General features: G+C 46.0%; 1 protein-coding gene and 1 long non-coding RNA gene across 3 annotated transcripts in view; one reads left to right on the forward strand and one right to left on the reverse strand.

Moving 5' to 3' along the window:
• Positions 1-76: 76 nt before the first annotated feature.
• Positions 77-16,189, forward strand: part of LOC120455429 — a 45,465-nt gene continuing 29,352 nt past the window's right edge. Inside the window, exon 1 of the long non-coding RNA XR_005616746.1 lies at positions 77-136. This is a non-coding gene — a long non-coding RNA (uncharacterized LOC120455429). The remainder of the gene's footprint in view (positions 137-16,189) is intronic.
• Positions 2,495-16,189, reverse strand: part of LOC120455427 (activating transcription factor 3) — a 33,746-nt gene continuing 20,051 nt past the window's right edge. The window contains exons 3-5 of one of the 2 annotated variants that reach the window (XM_039641605.2): positions 11,205-11,952; positions 10,996-11,085; positions 2,495-7,836 (exon numbers count right to left, since the gene is read on the reverse strand). In XM_039641605.2, the coding sequence (XP_039497539.1) occupies positions 6,343-7,836; positions 10,996-11,085; positions 11,205-11,453 (1,833 nt within the window). In that variant the 5' untranslated portion in view covers positions 11,454-11,952 and the 3' untranslated portion in view covers positions 2,495-6,342. Of the gene's footprint in view, positions 7,837-7,901; positions 8,280-10,995; positions 11,086-11,204; positions 11,953-16,189 lie in introns of those variants that run through there. The other variant, XM_039641606.2, reaches the window with a different exon arrangement.

A 16,189-nucleotide genomic window follows, 5' to 3' on the forward strand; every position in this document is an offset into this window, starting at 1 on the left:
CCTGCGTTGGCACTAAAAAATACTGCGAACGCAAGCCGCCAAAATTCATAAAATACAACAACAAGTGGCGAGTAAAAAAAACGCGAAGCTAAACAAGTGAAACCGAGAAAAAAAGCGTAAAATCTGGATACCCGCTGTGAGTAATGGTTGAATAGAGTATAGTACACATGCAAATTGAATGCAGCACTCGCTTAGTAAACATTAAAGATTGATTGATTGCCAATTAGTCATGATCAGCGGCTATAAAATTTCGTTAGGGGCTGTTGCTGTCTCGCTCTGGCAAGATGTCGTCCATTTTAATTTCGATTTAATGGCCTTAATGGCTGGATTTCGCGTTAAAAGGCTGTATGCTGTATTTAAATGCGACTTTAGGAATTATCCACTTTGTTTTTCTGTGGCCTTGAACATTAAGATTCAATATTCAGGAGGGAGAAGAAAATGTTTCCACTTCTCATTGCCGCCATCTTTATTGCGTCCCTTTGTGTCCTCATTTGCGGTACTTTGCAAGTCTTTCATTTTACTCACGCATACATGCACACTATGTTTGTTTATATGCACATGTCGCTTTTATGATTAATCGATCGTTTATCTTTATTTTTAAAACATCCAACTAATTATTTGACCCAACTCTGTACCAACTCTCTGCCAAAATAATTTGTTAAACTGCTTGATTCGAGACGAGCATCAATAAGATTATTTATGTATTTTCTGTGTAATTAACCATTGACCAGTTTTGAATCGGCTGCGGCCGTTACTACAATTGAAATTGATTTAAGATCATGAAACGCAACATCAAGGAAGGACTTTCTCTGCATTTATATGGCTAATAATATAGCTTCTTAAGACCTGGGCAGTTCCAACTCCAAATCCCAGCTAGCAACTCAATTGTGGGCGTTTGAACCGCGTTCTTGAGCGCGATACTCTTTCACCTCCGCCACTGCTTCCTGGCCTTCTGAACCGCTGACTCACAGACTTTTCCGCCGTTTCCACCGAGACTCGACTTTTCCAGCCACTCCGACGGCGACGGGACCTTGGCAGACAGTGGGTCTCGTGCACGGGAGTGGTCCATAGCCTTCGGAGCCCGGAGACATGTCCCATTTGTCACAGAGTCGCACTTGCGCTTGGCTCTTTGCCTGCTGCTGGTTGGAATTGGCATAATTTTCGACTTGACGCACGTCTATAAATACGCGGTGCTGCAACACATGTAAGCCTATCTGAATGGGCGTACAAATACACCTGCGAGTGCCACTGCGATTGCTAGTAGTTGCCGCAATGATAGTGCGTTCTCAGCTTATTTATGGCCGATATTTCATGCGATTAGGTGCCATAATTTATAGACTTCTGCACCCGCCGCTGCTCACATATTTCATCGGTCGTGGGATCTGGAATCTGGACACTTGGATCTCTAGTTCTAGCCGGTTGACATTTGGAGCGATCACGGATTTCTCTAAGCCAGGCCAACCGCTTGTGGACAGGATCGTGGAAAGATGGGGTTTTCTTAACATTTTGGCATTCATCTATAAAGTGCATGGAATCATTAGCTAGAAGCTGGTGTAAGCAATGGCCAAGTAATTGTTGGGACCAGAAAGTGGGCTTGTCTAGCTGGGAGCTGGGAATCACATGTCATCGACATGTCATGTGTCCGGCGCCCATGACTCCCGCGGAGGCGGTGACCCAATCTCTATGACACACGCTGCAGCGAGAAGGATTTCGAACGCTGTTTGTGATCTTTTATTACTGTTATGACATTCAATAAGCAATTAGGCATTAATCACTGCCGGGGGCAGCATTAATCAGCAGCGCGAGCTCAATCGCAGCTCAGAGCGCCGAAAGCGAGCCTTCAACTTATGCATATTACGAGTATTTCAGAATGAGAATAGTGAATAGACTGGGAACTGGGGTCTGGGGTCTGAAGACTGGGAGGGTTTCCCAGCCACGAATAGTTGGCGACACAGCCAGTCGCACTCTCCGAGACCCGCTGCGAGTCCCGCTTGCAAGTTATGATGTCACCGTCTGTTTATAACTCGCCCGTCAGCGATGCAGATCGAATCTGAAATCGCTAGGGTTGGAGGTGGAAGTGGAGGTGGAGATTGAGGTGGAGGTGCCGATCGGGTCGAGTAGATTGCCGCCGACAGATTGTCCCACGCCCACGCGGAGACACGCGCCAATAGGGAACATAATCGCGTAAGCAATGGCTATCGGTGACCACGCTTGCAGTACCCTGGAATCTGAAGTCTCCTAAAATGAATCCACCAATGTGGATCAATTCTTGTAGTTCCTTATCTGGCTCATAATCCTAATACACCCAGAGTAGCTGGCAGTGATCAGTGGACTGCAGTGTGACTGCAGGTTGGGTTGACTCAGGTGCAGTGCCCCGGGCGGGATGACGTCGAGTGGCTGCCACATCCATGAGTGATCCCTGGGGGCAATTGATGGATACACAGATAGATAGATAGATAGATAGATAGATAGATCAAAGCGAAACTCACATTGCTGAATATTAAACTTGAATTTATTGTTGTTCTTTTAGAGTGTGATCGGTTGTGGTCGGATCGGTGATGTTTACAGATACAGTTAGAGATACAGATATAGATACAGCGAGCGTTAGAGATACGGGTAGGCTACGGAATAACATGGAACACACGGTGTATGGATGACTCGGGGGATGGGGGTTAACATTATCGACTATCAACTATCCTTCTGTTACACATAGAATTGATTGGGCTTCGTTGCTGTTTTTCTGTTTTGCTGATTTTCTGTTTGCTGTTTCGCTGTTGATCCTCTTGTTTGGCTTTCACATCGCTAGCCAGCTAGATCTATTTTTCGTATAGTTTTGCTCTGGTCAAAATTACACAAATACCATCTGGACTGGACTATCTCGACACTTTCTTTTGTTATTCTTACGCTTTTTATTTTAGCACAGTTTGTGGGAGGTTTCTTTGTTGTTTGCTCTTGCGGTTTGCGGACATTTACACATTTAAATTGCATTAATTATATCAATATCTTTACCAATATACATGGATATATATTATAGGCCTAGAGCTATACAATTAAACGGATTAAACCTTTTTCTCAGGGTTTCGTTGGGTTTTCAAGGGGATTGGATTGTGTGCCCCGTTTCTGCCTGCAGCTGAGTTTGGGTATCGTTTTCGTTTTTTTTAAATTAAAAACTGATCTAAGACTGATCTATTGTTATTGTTGATCGTTTATCGTTACATTTGTCCAGGTACTTTTGTAGCGCATGTTGTGTTTAAGTTATTTGGTTTTTTGTTGAACAAAAACCGTGTGTAACCTACAACTAAAAGCTAAGAATGAGGGTCAAGGTCAGAGGTCACAGGTCATGGTCATGGTCGAGTTTGAGGTCAAGGTCGAGTTGGGGAGAATGCAGATGCGCCACTAAAGAGTTGATGAGTCCTGCGTGGATGAGAGCGATGGGTGGTGGTTTGGTGTTGTTCCGATGATGTTGATCTACGCCTACAATGCTCTATTAATTAAGGGATATTTCCGCTTTCAGCTGCTGGCAGAAGAGAGTTCCCAATCCCAAAACTCAAGAACTGAAACGCCACTCCTTATGGTCATATTTTTAGATATATATTAGAGAACATTAATCGAAAACAAAGAAACAACTTGGGGAAATAATACAAAAATAAATAAAGTAATTTTTACAAGCGGGGCTAACATCATGGACTTGATTGCATTTTGCCATTACAGTTACAGTTAACATTTACAGTTACGAATTACATTTAACATCGAATGTGGTGGCAACCCTGGCAGCTCTCCACTCGCCTGACCTGAGTTGTTAAAACTTTGTTAAAGTATTTTTATTTTTATTTGTTTTTTTTTTTATATTTTGTATATTTTGGGTAATTTTGTTGGAAGCTGAACGTAATATCAATTGTCGGCGAGCGAAGTCCCACCCTACAATATTCTGGGGTTCCTTCTATGTGTGTGTGTGTGTGTGTGATTGTGTGTGTATCGTGTTGTGTGCGAGTGTAGCTGTGTGTGAGGTAAACTTTTCTTAAGGTATGCTCAATACAATTTTTAATATTAAAGGTCCATTTCCAATGGAAAGGCTTTTTGTCGGTGACACGCGCAAAAATCGTATTTGGGACAATTAGGCACGCGTTCTTGAGTGTTATTTGAGAAGTATCGTGGTGACATAACATTATGGTAGACTTGGTAGATCTAGAGAAAAAGGCGGTGCTCAAAACGCTCAAAACAAGCTCATCGGGTTTCGTTACATGTTATAAATAGTTTGCGTATTTAACATAGATATAATTATATCGCTTATCGCCTATCGTTTATCGGTATCGTTGGTTAACTCTTCTCAACTCGAGGCAATTACAAATACGAAATAATTTCAAAGCACTTGTTGGGGGAATTACATTTGTTGGGGTTGGATGCTCCTTTAGGCCACTTTTTGGTGTTCACAGCTGTTTGTACACACACTTGTATATATAATTAACTGCTTTATCTGTGTATAATTATGTATATATCTCGTTGATCAAGCAATAAACACACAAATATATAAGTTTAACCTCGATTTAGTACACACTTGTATATATGTATATCCTTCGACTTTTCCTACCATATGTATATAGTATAAATTACAAAATTGTAATAAGGCGCACGTTAGAAGGAGTTGCAAAGTTTCAATTTTTAGCAGCACTTTAAGGTCTTCGATTCCACCAATTTATACATAATACATTTCTTTCTCCTTTTATCTCTTGTATATATATTATATTTATATATTTTCTTCTTCTGGTATATATAGATTAGTTTTGCAAAAGATTTAACAAAGTGTAGATTAGTAATTTAGGTTTAGTTGTCAATTGAAAGATCTTCTTTTTTTTTGTTTTCTCGATTTAGTGTTTGAGTAAGGCAATTTGACTTATTTTTTAAACATAGCTTACGATGTATGGACACAAAAAAAAAACAAAAATTCATAAATGTATATATAAGTGTATATACATATAGGGTTTATCACTGACTAAGCCTAGGTTTTAGAAAAAAAATATCAAACGTCATATCGCATGGGCTTCCCATTTCTGTTTTCTGCAACTGCTTTTGCTTCTCATCTCGAATATTTCTCTCTAATCTCTCGATTGTTTATACATTTATAAGCATATTAATATAATGGTTAAGGCTTTTTTTTTTTGATGGGAGCAAAGAGCAAAGAAATCTATGCTTGAATCGAAAATAAAAGAAAAGAATCGAACAAATTAAAATTAATAATTACTGATGCGGATGTGACTTCTAGCAGTTGATCACTGCTCTGCTTCCCTCGACTTGCTTTTCGCGCAGGCTTGCAATGGAATGTTAATCGATATACCTAGTTAATGTATAAAAATTTGGTTATGTACAGTTGTGCAAGTGTTTTTCTTTCACCGCTGCGCGTGTGTTTGTGTTTGTGTGCTCTCGTTTCTGCTTCTTCTGCTTCTAAATCTGCTTCTGCTTCTTCTGTTTCTGCTTTCTGCTTTTGTCCATTGTTCTACGTTCTTTACACCTTACTCCTTACAGCTCTTTAATGATAGTTACTTGTTAGTTGTTTCTGCTTCTTGCTTCATGAGGTAGTCAAGCCACAGGCTGGATGCCGGCTCCAGGCGGACTTGGGATCAAGGTATGGGGGCACTTGGGGGCGGAGGGGGGTGTATCTCGGGTTGGGGATTTTATTCGAGTGGTCCTTGATTGAATCGCGGGATCCGGACCTTTGAGGGGGAACTCTGCTATTGGAAGAACTTGGATTGCGTGTGCTACAGAATAGCGATCGTATAGATCGCCTGGGGGTAAAGGAATCCGAAATTTAGTGAGTAAATTAAAGCACGTTTTTAAAATATTCTGGTCGGTTTTCAATTCTATGTTAGAAAGTGGTTGGCTAGAGAGAAATGTGCTGCTTTTGATTTTGAAGAAAGCTTTAGTTAAAACTGATAACTGATAACTGATTACGGGGTTCGCATTGGATGGGATTGCTTGGGGGTTTTTTGGAGGGAACTGCGGCTTCTGTTTCTGTACTCCTGCTTAGTCGATGAGTGGCGTTTAAGATTAACATTAGTTAGTATGTGTGTGTGTGTGGAGGATGCCCTAGCACCAGTAGTCTACGTGAGTCCAAGCCGGATCCTGCTCCTCTCCGAGTTGCAGCTCCATTTCGAGCTCGAGCTCCACCTGCCCGTCAAGTTGTGGACTGGCCGGTGGCTCCTCCTTTCCGGCCGGATATTGGACTGATTGCTGCTGTTGCCGAGTGTTGTTGTTGTTGTTGTTGTGGTTTGGCTGTTCGAAGGCTGGTAGCAGCAGGTCGCGGTCTCGATCCCGATCCCGATCCCGCTCCCTGTCCGGCGCCCTTCCTCACGCCAGGCAACTGCCGTTGTTCATGAAGGCGGTGGCTGAGTCCAGGTCGACGTACTCGCCGCCCTCCTCCACCAGCTGGGACAGCAGATCGGTGGCGAAGCATCCGTTCTTCAGCAGCAGCAGCTGCTCGTCATCGTAGGGGGTCATCACGCCCACTCCCACTCCAACGCCCACGCCAACTCCAACGCCCACTCCAGCTCCAATGTTGCCGTGCTGCAGGCCCTGGTGGAAGTCGATCAGGTGGTTGTTGTTGTTGTTGTTGTTATTGTTGTGGCTGTTGTTATTGCTGCCGGCACCGCCGCTCGTGTTGACCACGCTGGCCATGTTGAGGCCGTTGATGCCGCAGGGCGAGGGCAGAACACAGGCGTGCTTGATGTCCGGAAAACCGTCGCTGGGCTCGAACAGGAACCTTTCCGCGCTGAGGGCGGTGGTGTAGGGGCTCTGCGAGTCCACCAGCTCGTTCTTCACGAACTCAATGGCGCTGCTGGTGGCGGTGGGCGTGGTGCTGCTCGTGGCGTTGCTGCTGTGACTGTGACTGTGACTGTGGCTACTGATGTTGCTGTTGTTATTGCTGGTGTTGCTGCTGGCGCCGCTGCTGCTGTTGTGACTGGGATGGTTGCCACTGCCGCTGCCGGTGAGGCCGTCGCAGTTGGGCACATAGTCGGAAATCAGGCTGGGACTGGGATTGCCTTGCTGCTGGTGGTCAATCACGTTGCTGCCGGCGGGATTCAGGGACTGTGCCTGCTGCTGTTGCTGCTGCTGCTGCTGCTGGTAGCCGGCATGCTCGAATTCCTGGGCGCTGGGCGACGGCTTGCAGTAGCCAGTGGGCAGTTGTTGGGCCATGGCCGCCGCCGTTTTGGAGCCGTACTTGAAGGTGGCCATCGAGGGTATGCTCTGCAGCCGCTGGTTGTTGTTGTTGCCGGAGTTGGGGGCGTCGCTGTTCACCGTTTCCAGTTCCAGTTCGCCGAGGTACTTCTGCGCCGGCGATTGGAGCAGTTGGCTGGGCAATTGGCAGCCGCCGGCTCGCTGGCAGCCGTGGGACTTCAGCATGTCCATCAGCTTTTGGCGTTCGGTCTCCAGCTGACGCACCTGGCTCTTCAGCTCCACGTTTTGGGTGTCCAGGACCTCCGACTCCTTGATCAGATTCTGTGTGCGTTCGCGCTTCTTCATTCGGCACTTGGTGGCCGCAATCTTGTTCCGCTCGCGGCGCCTTCGCCGTCGGTCCTCGTCCTCCGGTGTCAGGCCCTTGGGTTGCGACTTGGTTTCGCTGTCGTCATCGCTCGACTCCTCGCAGTCGTCGTCCAAGTCGTTGGCGTTGCTCATGCTGCCGCTGTAGTTGTTGCTGCTGCCGCTGTGCCCGTTGTGGTTGCTGCTGCGGCGCGAGTACTTGGAGTGCGGCTGCTCCGATCCGGAGCTGGAGTCGCAGGTCGACAGCTTGCGCTTGCTCTGGATGGACAGCTTCAGGCCCTCCTTGATCAGGCGCGAACAGGTCTGCAAAGATCGAAAAAAGGCAGGTTCGAGAGTGAGTTAGACCAAATATCCTTTCTACAGCGTACTTTTTTATATAGATAGATAGATAGATTGATATTATTTTGAATTGAAACTCAGAGCCAGATATATAACTTTAATTTAAATTCCTGCTCCTCCATCTGTGTGAGTTTCCCCGTGAGTTGGCTGTGCTTTTTGTGTGAGAGCTCGACACAGTTTATCGGGAGTTGGACGGACGCAGATATAGAGATATGACGAATCGCGGCCCGTTTTCTTGGGAGGAGATTATCTAAAGCGGCTTTCTCAGCTCTGTTTGTTTGTTTATTTGTTTATCTGTTTATGTGACCGGTGATTTACTCAAGCGACCTTTTTCGCGCTTTGGCTTTGGCTTTGGCTTAGGGCTTGGCACCTGGATTTCGGTTTGGGGACACTCTCGAGTTGTGCATGAATTATAAATATTACAGTGAGCAGATAGAAATCTGCGACAATCACCACGCCCAGCCAAGTTTAGTGTTCAGTGTTCAATGCTCTCTGTAGCAAGACAAGTGCATGCGGCATACTCGATTAAGTTCACGAAAGTGGTGCTGGTGCTGGTGCTGGTGGTGGTGGTGGTGATGGTGGGTGGGCTTGCGAAAGCAGAGACTGAAAACTGAAAACTGAAATCCGAAGTAACCTCGATCCAGCCTGGACTGGGTCAGTTCCATTTATGGAGGAGCTCCAGTGCTCCAGAGCTCCACAGCCCCAGAGTCCCAGAGTCGCAGACAGGAACAGATGGTCATCACTCTGCTCCGCGCACTGTGTCAACTTTCGTTGATTGACTGCGTACTGCATTCGGCCATATGAGCTGCTAAAATACCCTTTATGATTGCCCAACTATCTGTGCAACTTTTGATGGGTTTCTAAACGAAATAGGCACTAAAAGTTGCGACGGGTAAACCCCATTTAAGATCTTTGAAGTAAGATTTTTGAAGTAAGCTCATTTATTTGTAGGTCATTGAAGTGTCGACCAGACCGCAGTGTTTCGTGCCTCGTTATTTTTTTCTCTGGTTTTCCCTTTTTGCGCACTTTGTTTGTTGTCTGCTCGAGAAATTGTTCGGATGCCACTGATTGAACGAACGCGCCCTTCTTTTCAATGTTGCCTTTGCGCTTCTGTTAATTTCTCGGCATTTCGGCATCGGGTTCCATTTGAATTTTAGGCACGCTGCGCTATATTTATTGACCCAGAAATCAGATAAATAAATTTTGTGTTTAAAAAGCGACAAGTAAGGAATGCCGAAATCGAAATCAAAATCGAAATCCAAAACAAAATCATAATAATCGCATGCGCCAAGCCCCCTACTCCGCCACAAAAAATCCAAGACGCTGGCAAATCGGAGCCAGTACATGACCATATGACCATATGACCATATGGTCAGCGTCGACTCAATAAGTCGGACGAAGTCTGTTGGAAAATTGTGCAATTGCGCCGGGGGAAATCTGAATCTGGATGGAGATGTATGTATATGGATGTGGGATCGGGAATGGACGGCACAGGTTGCACAGGCTTTAGTCAAAGAAATACATACATATATATATGTTGTATCTACGCAACTGTAGAGTTCTCTCAGGATTTTTTATTCTGAATCTGTATCTGTATCTGAATCTGAAAGAGCCAACGGAACGACCGAGCCTTTCTTTGCACTTCGCATCGCTGCAACTTTAGTCGCAAAATTCACCCGAAAACTTATTAAAGAGCCAATTTTTCGGACTGGCAAATTTGCATTTTGTTTGGCTTGTTTGCACTTTTGCACATTTCTCGCTCGTTCTGTTTGCCGTTCTTATTATTTATCCCCATTTCGCATTTCACATTTCCCCCTCACTTGCTCTGTCCTCTTTTTCGGCAACATTTGTGCAAATATTTGGGCTGCGCAGAAAAACAAAAACACACAGAGGACAGGAAACCTTTGAATGTGTCCCCGGGTCCGATTCTTCGGGGTTCAACTAGGGGTCGAAAACACAGCTGAATTTGAATTGCCATCAAAAAAAGTTCGCTGTTAGTCACCAGACAGAAATTAAGTGCTATAAAACCCAATTTCTAGCAAAATGGTAAAACACTATTCTGAAGTTTCTCCCCTTACGTGAGTTGTGTTTTCCAGCTCAGACTCGCGCTTGCTTTCCACTTATTTTCCTCCATTTCGTCGTAATTCACCGGAATCATGCACAAGCACTTGTAATATCAATCTGGCTTTAATCTGGCCGCATCAATTTGGCCGTTTCATTCATTCATTTATTCGATGACTGTTTTGCCCACGCAGCACACTCTGCCGTGCAAACTCGACCCACGCACTCTACACTCTCCACTGGTCATTGGTCTGTCTGTCTCTCTGTCTGTCTGCCCGTTTGTCCATTTGTCCGTAAGTTTGTCCGTCCGTATGACAACGACGTGAGCTTCGGCGGTGAGTGGGCGTCAATTGCAAGACGCAGCGAGAATTGATTTCACTTTTGCGGCGCTGAGTTCGAGTATCTGCATCTGAATCTGCCTCTGAAGCTGAAGCTGAATCCGAATCTGAATCTGAATGTGAGTCTCAGTGCGAGTGGGGAGAATTACTCTTGACTGGCTGACTGGCTGGCTGGCTGCCTGACATTGGCCTTAATGAGGCACGTAGCTGCGGTGGTGTCAACTTCAGCGATTAATTCCACATGTGAGTTAAAGGCCGCCGCTTCGTTTCAATTCGATCCGAAGCGATCTCTGCGTTGTGCAACGGACGCATCCCTAGTCCGCTCCCCTTCCGCTCCCGCTTCTAGCAATAATTGGCAGGTGTCTATAGACTATATAAGCCCCAGCCCCAGCCCCCTCCCTCCGCCATCCGCTAACCACTAACCGTGTGTGAGCAAATGTGATTTATGATTATTACTTGAAACGAATTTATAGGCGTTGTGCCAGCGCGGGTTTTAATTGCTGCAACAACCGGGTGAAAGAAAGAGGCATCGCAACGTCTTTTTAATTTTTTTCAACTAATTCCCCATAAATTAGAATCTCTGAAAACGTTCGCAGTGCAAGGCATTTTGTGTGCTATGTGTATTTCGGTAGATGAGCGGACTTGGCAATGCCCTTAGCTACATCTCATAAGGATACTCGTACAGTTGGTACTAATTTCAATTCTACAATACTGATCCAATTACCTGTTGCACGCTGGGCGTGGTGGCCGTGCCCGCTGGGGAGTCGAGCGGTGATCCGGAGCAACTGGAATGACTGCTGTCCTGCGAGTGCGACTGCAAGTACACATGAAGTATACGCACATTAAGTATACGCCATGTAATGCATACACACTTTGGATATGGTGGATGTGGTGGATATGGTGGCCATGGTGGATATGGTGGAAAACACTCACCTGCCCATTGGGATGACCATTGAAATGGCGCACGGTGACCACCGGCGTGGAGGCGGCACTGCAGGACGCAGATGAGGATGCCGCCACCGCCGCCGCCGCTGCCGAACTGTAGCTGAAGCTCTCCAGCGGATTGGTCATGGCAATTAGCGAGTTGAGGATCTCCGGCGTCTTGGGCGTATGGCCGCCCATCAGGAGGCCGCCGCTGTCGATGCTCAGCAGCGAGGAGGCCGGTATGTTGGAGTTGAACATGGTTGGTTGACGTTTCGCGCGCACGGTAAATAAAACAAAACAAAAAAAAACTAAACCGAACTAAAATTAAGCGTAACAAACTGGGTTTCCTCCTTCTCGTTTGCTATGTATTGTTAGATCACAGTTAAAGGCCTACGCGTTGCATTTGTTTTTTGTTGGACTGTTCGAAAGAAGGTTGTTCTTCTATATCTCCCGTGTATATGTGTATTTGTATTTGCAGTTGTAGTTGTATATATATAGAATGGTTTATAGAGGCACACACTTTTCACTTTTTCGCTTATCACATGTCACTAACTCGCAGAGTTCTGGCTCTCTAGAGTCTATCCTTCGGTTCAATGGGGGTTCTTGGGGGGCGGGCGGCAGAGGAGCAAGGTGGATCCATCGGTTCCATCGGCTCAGATCCCCGACTTTTGTTGTTGCTCAGAGCGCTAAGGCCGAGCGAATGCGTCGAACGTCGAACAGCCGGCGGCACCTACCTCCCTTCACAGCGGCGTCGAATCTGCAAAATGCACAGAGACAAAACGGAAAGAGAGAGTGAGTGAGTGCGAGAGGAGCGGCAGATATGTGGAGATGGATATATGTATGCATGTATGTGCATGTATATATGTAGATATTCACAGAGAGACCCACGAACGTGAGTGCAGCATGTCAACGTAAACAAAAGCAATTAAATTATAAAATAAACTCGGCTAAATTGATTTATGTAAGTCGCGGCAAATCGGCGAATTGGCGAACCGGCGAAGCGCGTGACACGCGATCGAGCTTACAAATCACGATTGATCGTGATTGATCACGCACCCGAGAGCCAAACACCCCCTCCACCCCTCGCACATACATACATATGTATTCAACACGCCTCAATTAAGCCATTAATCGGCTAATTGGGACCAGGTCCACCGGCCAAATAGCCAATACAGATCGGATGCCGGGGTGTCAATACGTCTACATCTGTATCTATACATATGTACATACAAACATGCACATGCATGGACAATTCGAATTTACAGGGGTGGAGGGGAGGGGAGGGGGATTCGAGGGGCGACACACACATTCCGATCGGGTTGTGCGAGGTGAAGGTGAGCAGAAGGAGAAATTGCAGCGAAATTCCTCGGCGGCAATTGAAACGGAATTGAAATGCAATTGAAGGCAATCATCCATGAATTCGCTTGACTCCCGAGTGTACCCCAAATGGGGGCGGTAAAAGTAGTGGGCGTACTGCAATCTAAGCCGCGAGCTGAATCAAAACGGAATCAACTCATTACCGAAACCGATGGCGAAGGTGGATTATGGAGTTATGGATTATGGAGTTGAGAGGTAGAGATATTCCTACACATAAGGAGAATAGTTTATAGAAAGAATAGCTGTCTTTACTTTTGGAGCAAACCGATAGGTTATCCCTTCTTTACTCCGGAGTTACAAGTTGAACTATTTGACATGGGAAGGCAGGCATTTCTGTGGAGATGATCAATTTCATTTAAAATTTGGTTTGTGCGCGATTTTGGCTTTCTGCTGCTTCTGCTGCTGTCTCTCGGCCATTTATCATATGGCCAGAAGTGTGTGCACTTGTGGTAATGCCTGTGTGTCTGTGACGTGCTATATACATTTTAGACCCCCATCACACACACACACACACACACACACACACACACACACAGTCAGGTTCGAACCGAAATTCAGTCAGCAGCGAACAACAGAACGTAGGCAGAATAAAGAATTATGATTTATGACTTTCGCATGTTTCTTTATTTTTGTTGTTTGTTGGCTGTTTCGGTGCTTCGTTGTTTGTGAGAGCTTTTAATACCTTGCTGCCTTTGATGTGGCTCTGTTCCCCGTATTCCACTGCAACGAAAATCACTTTTGACATTCGTGTCGAACAAATTGCAAAAGTCGCACAGAAATCGCACAGAACGCACATAAAATCGCCATTTGGCCCGACTCTTGACTTGACTTGGCTTCCACTTGGGGTTGGGGTCCGGCTTTGTTGGCAGCGCTTTGACCAATTTTGACCAAATGTGGCGGACGTCAGCTTCTAAATCAGCGGCATCGATAGCAAAGCTGCGCATGCGTGGCCTCCCCGACAACTTTTGGGGTCACGGCAGCTGGGAACTTCTACTCTTGCGAGCGCACAGTTGTGATTTTCTGCCCAAGGATCACCACTCATCATCTTGAATATGATAATCTAGGCATAAGAAGTTTGACTTCAGATTGCGCATACGCCGCGTGGCCAGAGATCGATGCTTAAAACTAGCAGGATTGCTCTGGAAAACCTTTTAGCTGCACTTTCCACATTGACATTCCTCAGTCGGTCGATTCGCCGGCACTTGGAAATAAAGTGATTTGCGGCTGATTTGTGGCTGGCATGTGAATTGGCCTCAAGTGTGCGAGTTGTTGCTGCCAGTCGCGCCAAACCGATCGATGGCCACCAGATTGGAGAGCCAAGTGGCCGAATGTCTAAATGGCCAGCAACCGGAGAGCACAAGTTTTCGTAACGAGTGATGAAGATATGGAGATGGAGATGGAGATGGAGATATCGTGTGGAGATCGAATCGAGAATGGAGAATCGAGTGGCTGGGGTGTCCATCTAGCGACTAATCAGCAAGTGCCATTGCATTTAACTGGCGACAATATAAAACCGAAATATTCTAGCAAATACTAAAGTTGATTGTTTTTATGGCCCTCTAACTCAACGGTCGTTTCCTGAGGGCGTTACTAATCAAGTTATCTAACTATGCAGCATTCCCGCTCATATCTAAAGGCGTTCAATGTTAATTGCGTTAAACTGCGGCATTACAATAACGTTAGTTCGATTTATTTACTATTTGTTGAGAAACTTCCAATTTTATCGGTGTGGACACTTGGGTCACGTACCTAGCCATCCGAAATATCCCAAAACTGTGACTGACTGCGGTGACTGGTGACTCAGATACTTGGATTGGGATTCCATTTGCATACGATTAGCAGGGCGGTCGAATGCAAATGAATGGATTGTCAGCCGGCGGAATTGCACAATTGAACAAGCGTTATATTAATGACGCCTCATAATTGCGATACATACTCGTAATGATCGAGTCTGAGGAGGTTGCGGAGGTTGCGGAGGTTGAGCACGGACCTGCATTTATCACTGGGGCGTGCGATGTGAAAACGCCGCATAAGTGCATTGAGCATTGAGCATTGAGCACTGAGCACTGAGCATTTGAGTTATAATACATGAAAAGTATATACATTTTGTCCGCACATCTGCCGCCACCAACAATTATCGGTTCGGTTCGGTTTGGTTTGCTTTGGTTTGCGTTTGCGTTTGGGTTCGGTTCGTTTGGCTACGTGCCTGGCTCGCACTCCACATTTCACACGAGCCACCGAGTGGGGAAAAGGCGAAAATGGCCAAGAGAAGTGGACGTGGACCCAGTGCATTGGGGCGTACATTTTCGCAAACATGCATTCGCAATACACACATATTTGAGTTCTCTTTTGGCTTGATTATCAAGTAATCGAAATGATTGGATTGCTATTAGCGAATCTAAATGCCTGCTTGGAATGCCCTTTGAATCCTTTGGATGCTTGGCCTCCACTTCATTGTAGTAACCAACTGGCCAACTTTGCCACCCTCCGCTCCTTCCTTGTTTCTCATCCCCTTGCAGTTCTTGTGCCATATTTTCTACGATTGCGCTATTCATATTCCGAAATGGATTTCAGCTGAAAGTAGTTGGATATTTTGCTGTGCTGTGTGTTGTGTGGTGTGTGGTGTGTGTTGTGTGGTGTGAGGGGGTGTTTGTGCGCCATAAAACAAAACAACAAACTTTCATTTTGTTTGCTTCCCTGCTGTCTTGGCCGGGCTTAATTAAAAGCGATGCCAAAGCCAAACAGGGAAAGAACAAAGCCAACACACAGCGAGTGCCCGCTCGTATCTGATAGATACGAAAAGCGATTCGGCTCCGTGCGGCGCTCTTTTGTCAGCTGTTTTCCAATTAAGTGTCACTGCAGTCAGAACAGCCAAGGGGCAGCAAATCTCCGCCGAGGGGCCACAAATTTACACTGTAATTAGGCATTTAGATAGTGTATCTGCAATTTGATTAGTTTGCTAATTGCAGGTGGTGGTGGGGGGGTTCTGATGTCGGGGGGAGTAACCATAAACCCTTGCTTGGCTATTAACATAAAACTTTACGAATGGACCATAGATTGGGAGCGCCCTTCCTCCTTGCTGAAAATGGGCCGCGTGGCGATTCAATTAATTTATTATTCACTTAAGAGCGCAACGGGCGGAGTGGCGGGAGGGGGGGATCGGAGATGACATAAAGCTGTTATAAAAATTAAGCGCACACTGTGAGGAAGAGGAAAAGCCAACTGGCTGGCAAGAAGTTTCGCACATTCCAAGTGCGTCCCGCTGTCGTGCCAAAAATGTCCTGACAGCGGGGGTGCGGGGTGGGGGGTGCGTCTAGGGGGGTGCAGGGGTGGTTGGTGGCGATGGGGAACGTTCCCCGCGTTGCGCAAGCATTTCGGCTATAAACATTTCCGCGCACGTTCCGGGCGTTCACAAAACAAGGGAATCCACAAAATAACACAAATGGGAAAACTGTTCTGCAGATACGAGGGAATGGGAATGCCAAGTACCCTTTGACAAACACTCGCTGAAAGTTTAAAAGGAACGTCTAACTATGCCACGTATCGGAATGATAGTTCGGCTGAATAGCTAAGAGCTGGAACGTATCTCTAAGATACAAGAAGCCATGGCCATCAAG

The sequence above is a fragment of the Drosophila santomea genome, chromosome X, assembly GCF_016746245.2.
Source record: "Drosophila santomea strain STO CAGO 1482 chromosome X, Prin_Dsan_1.1, whole genome shotgun sequence".
NCBI classification, from domain to species: domain Eukaryota; kingdom Metazoa; phylum Arthropoda; class Insecta; order Diptera; family Drosophilidae; genus Drosophila; species Drosophila santomea.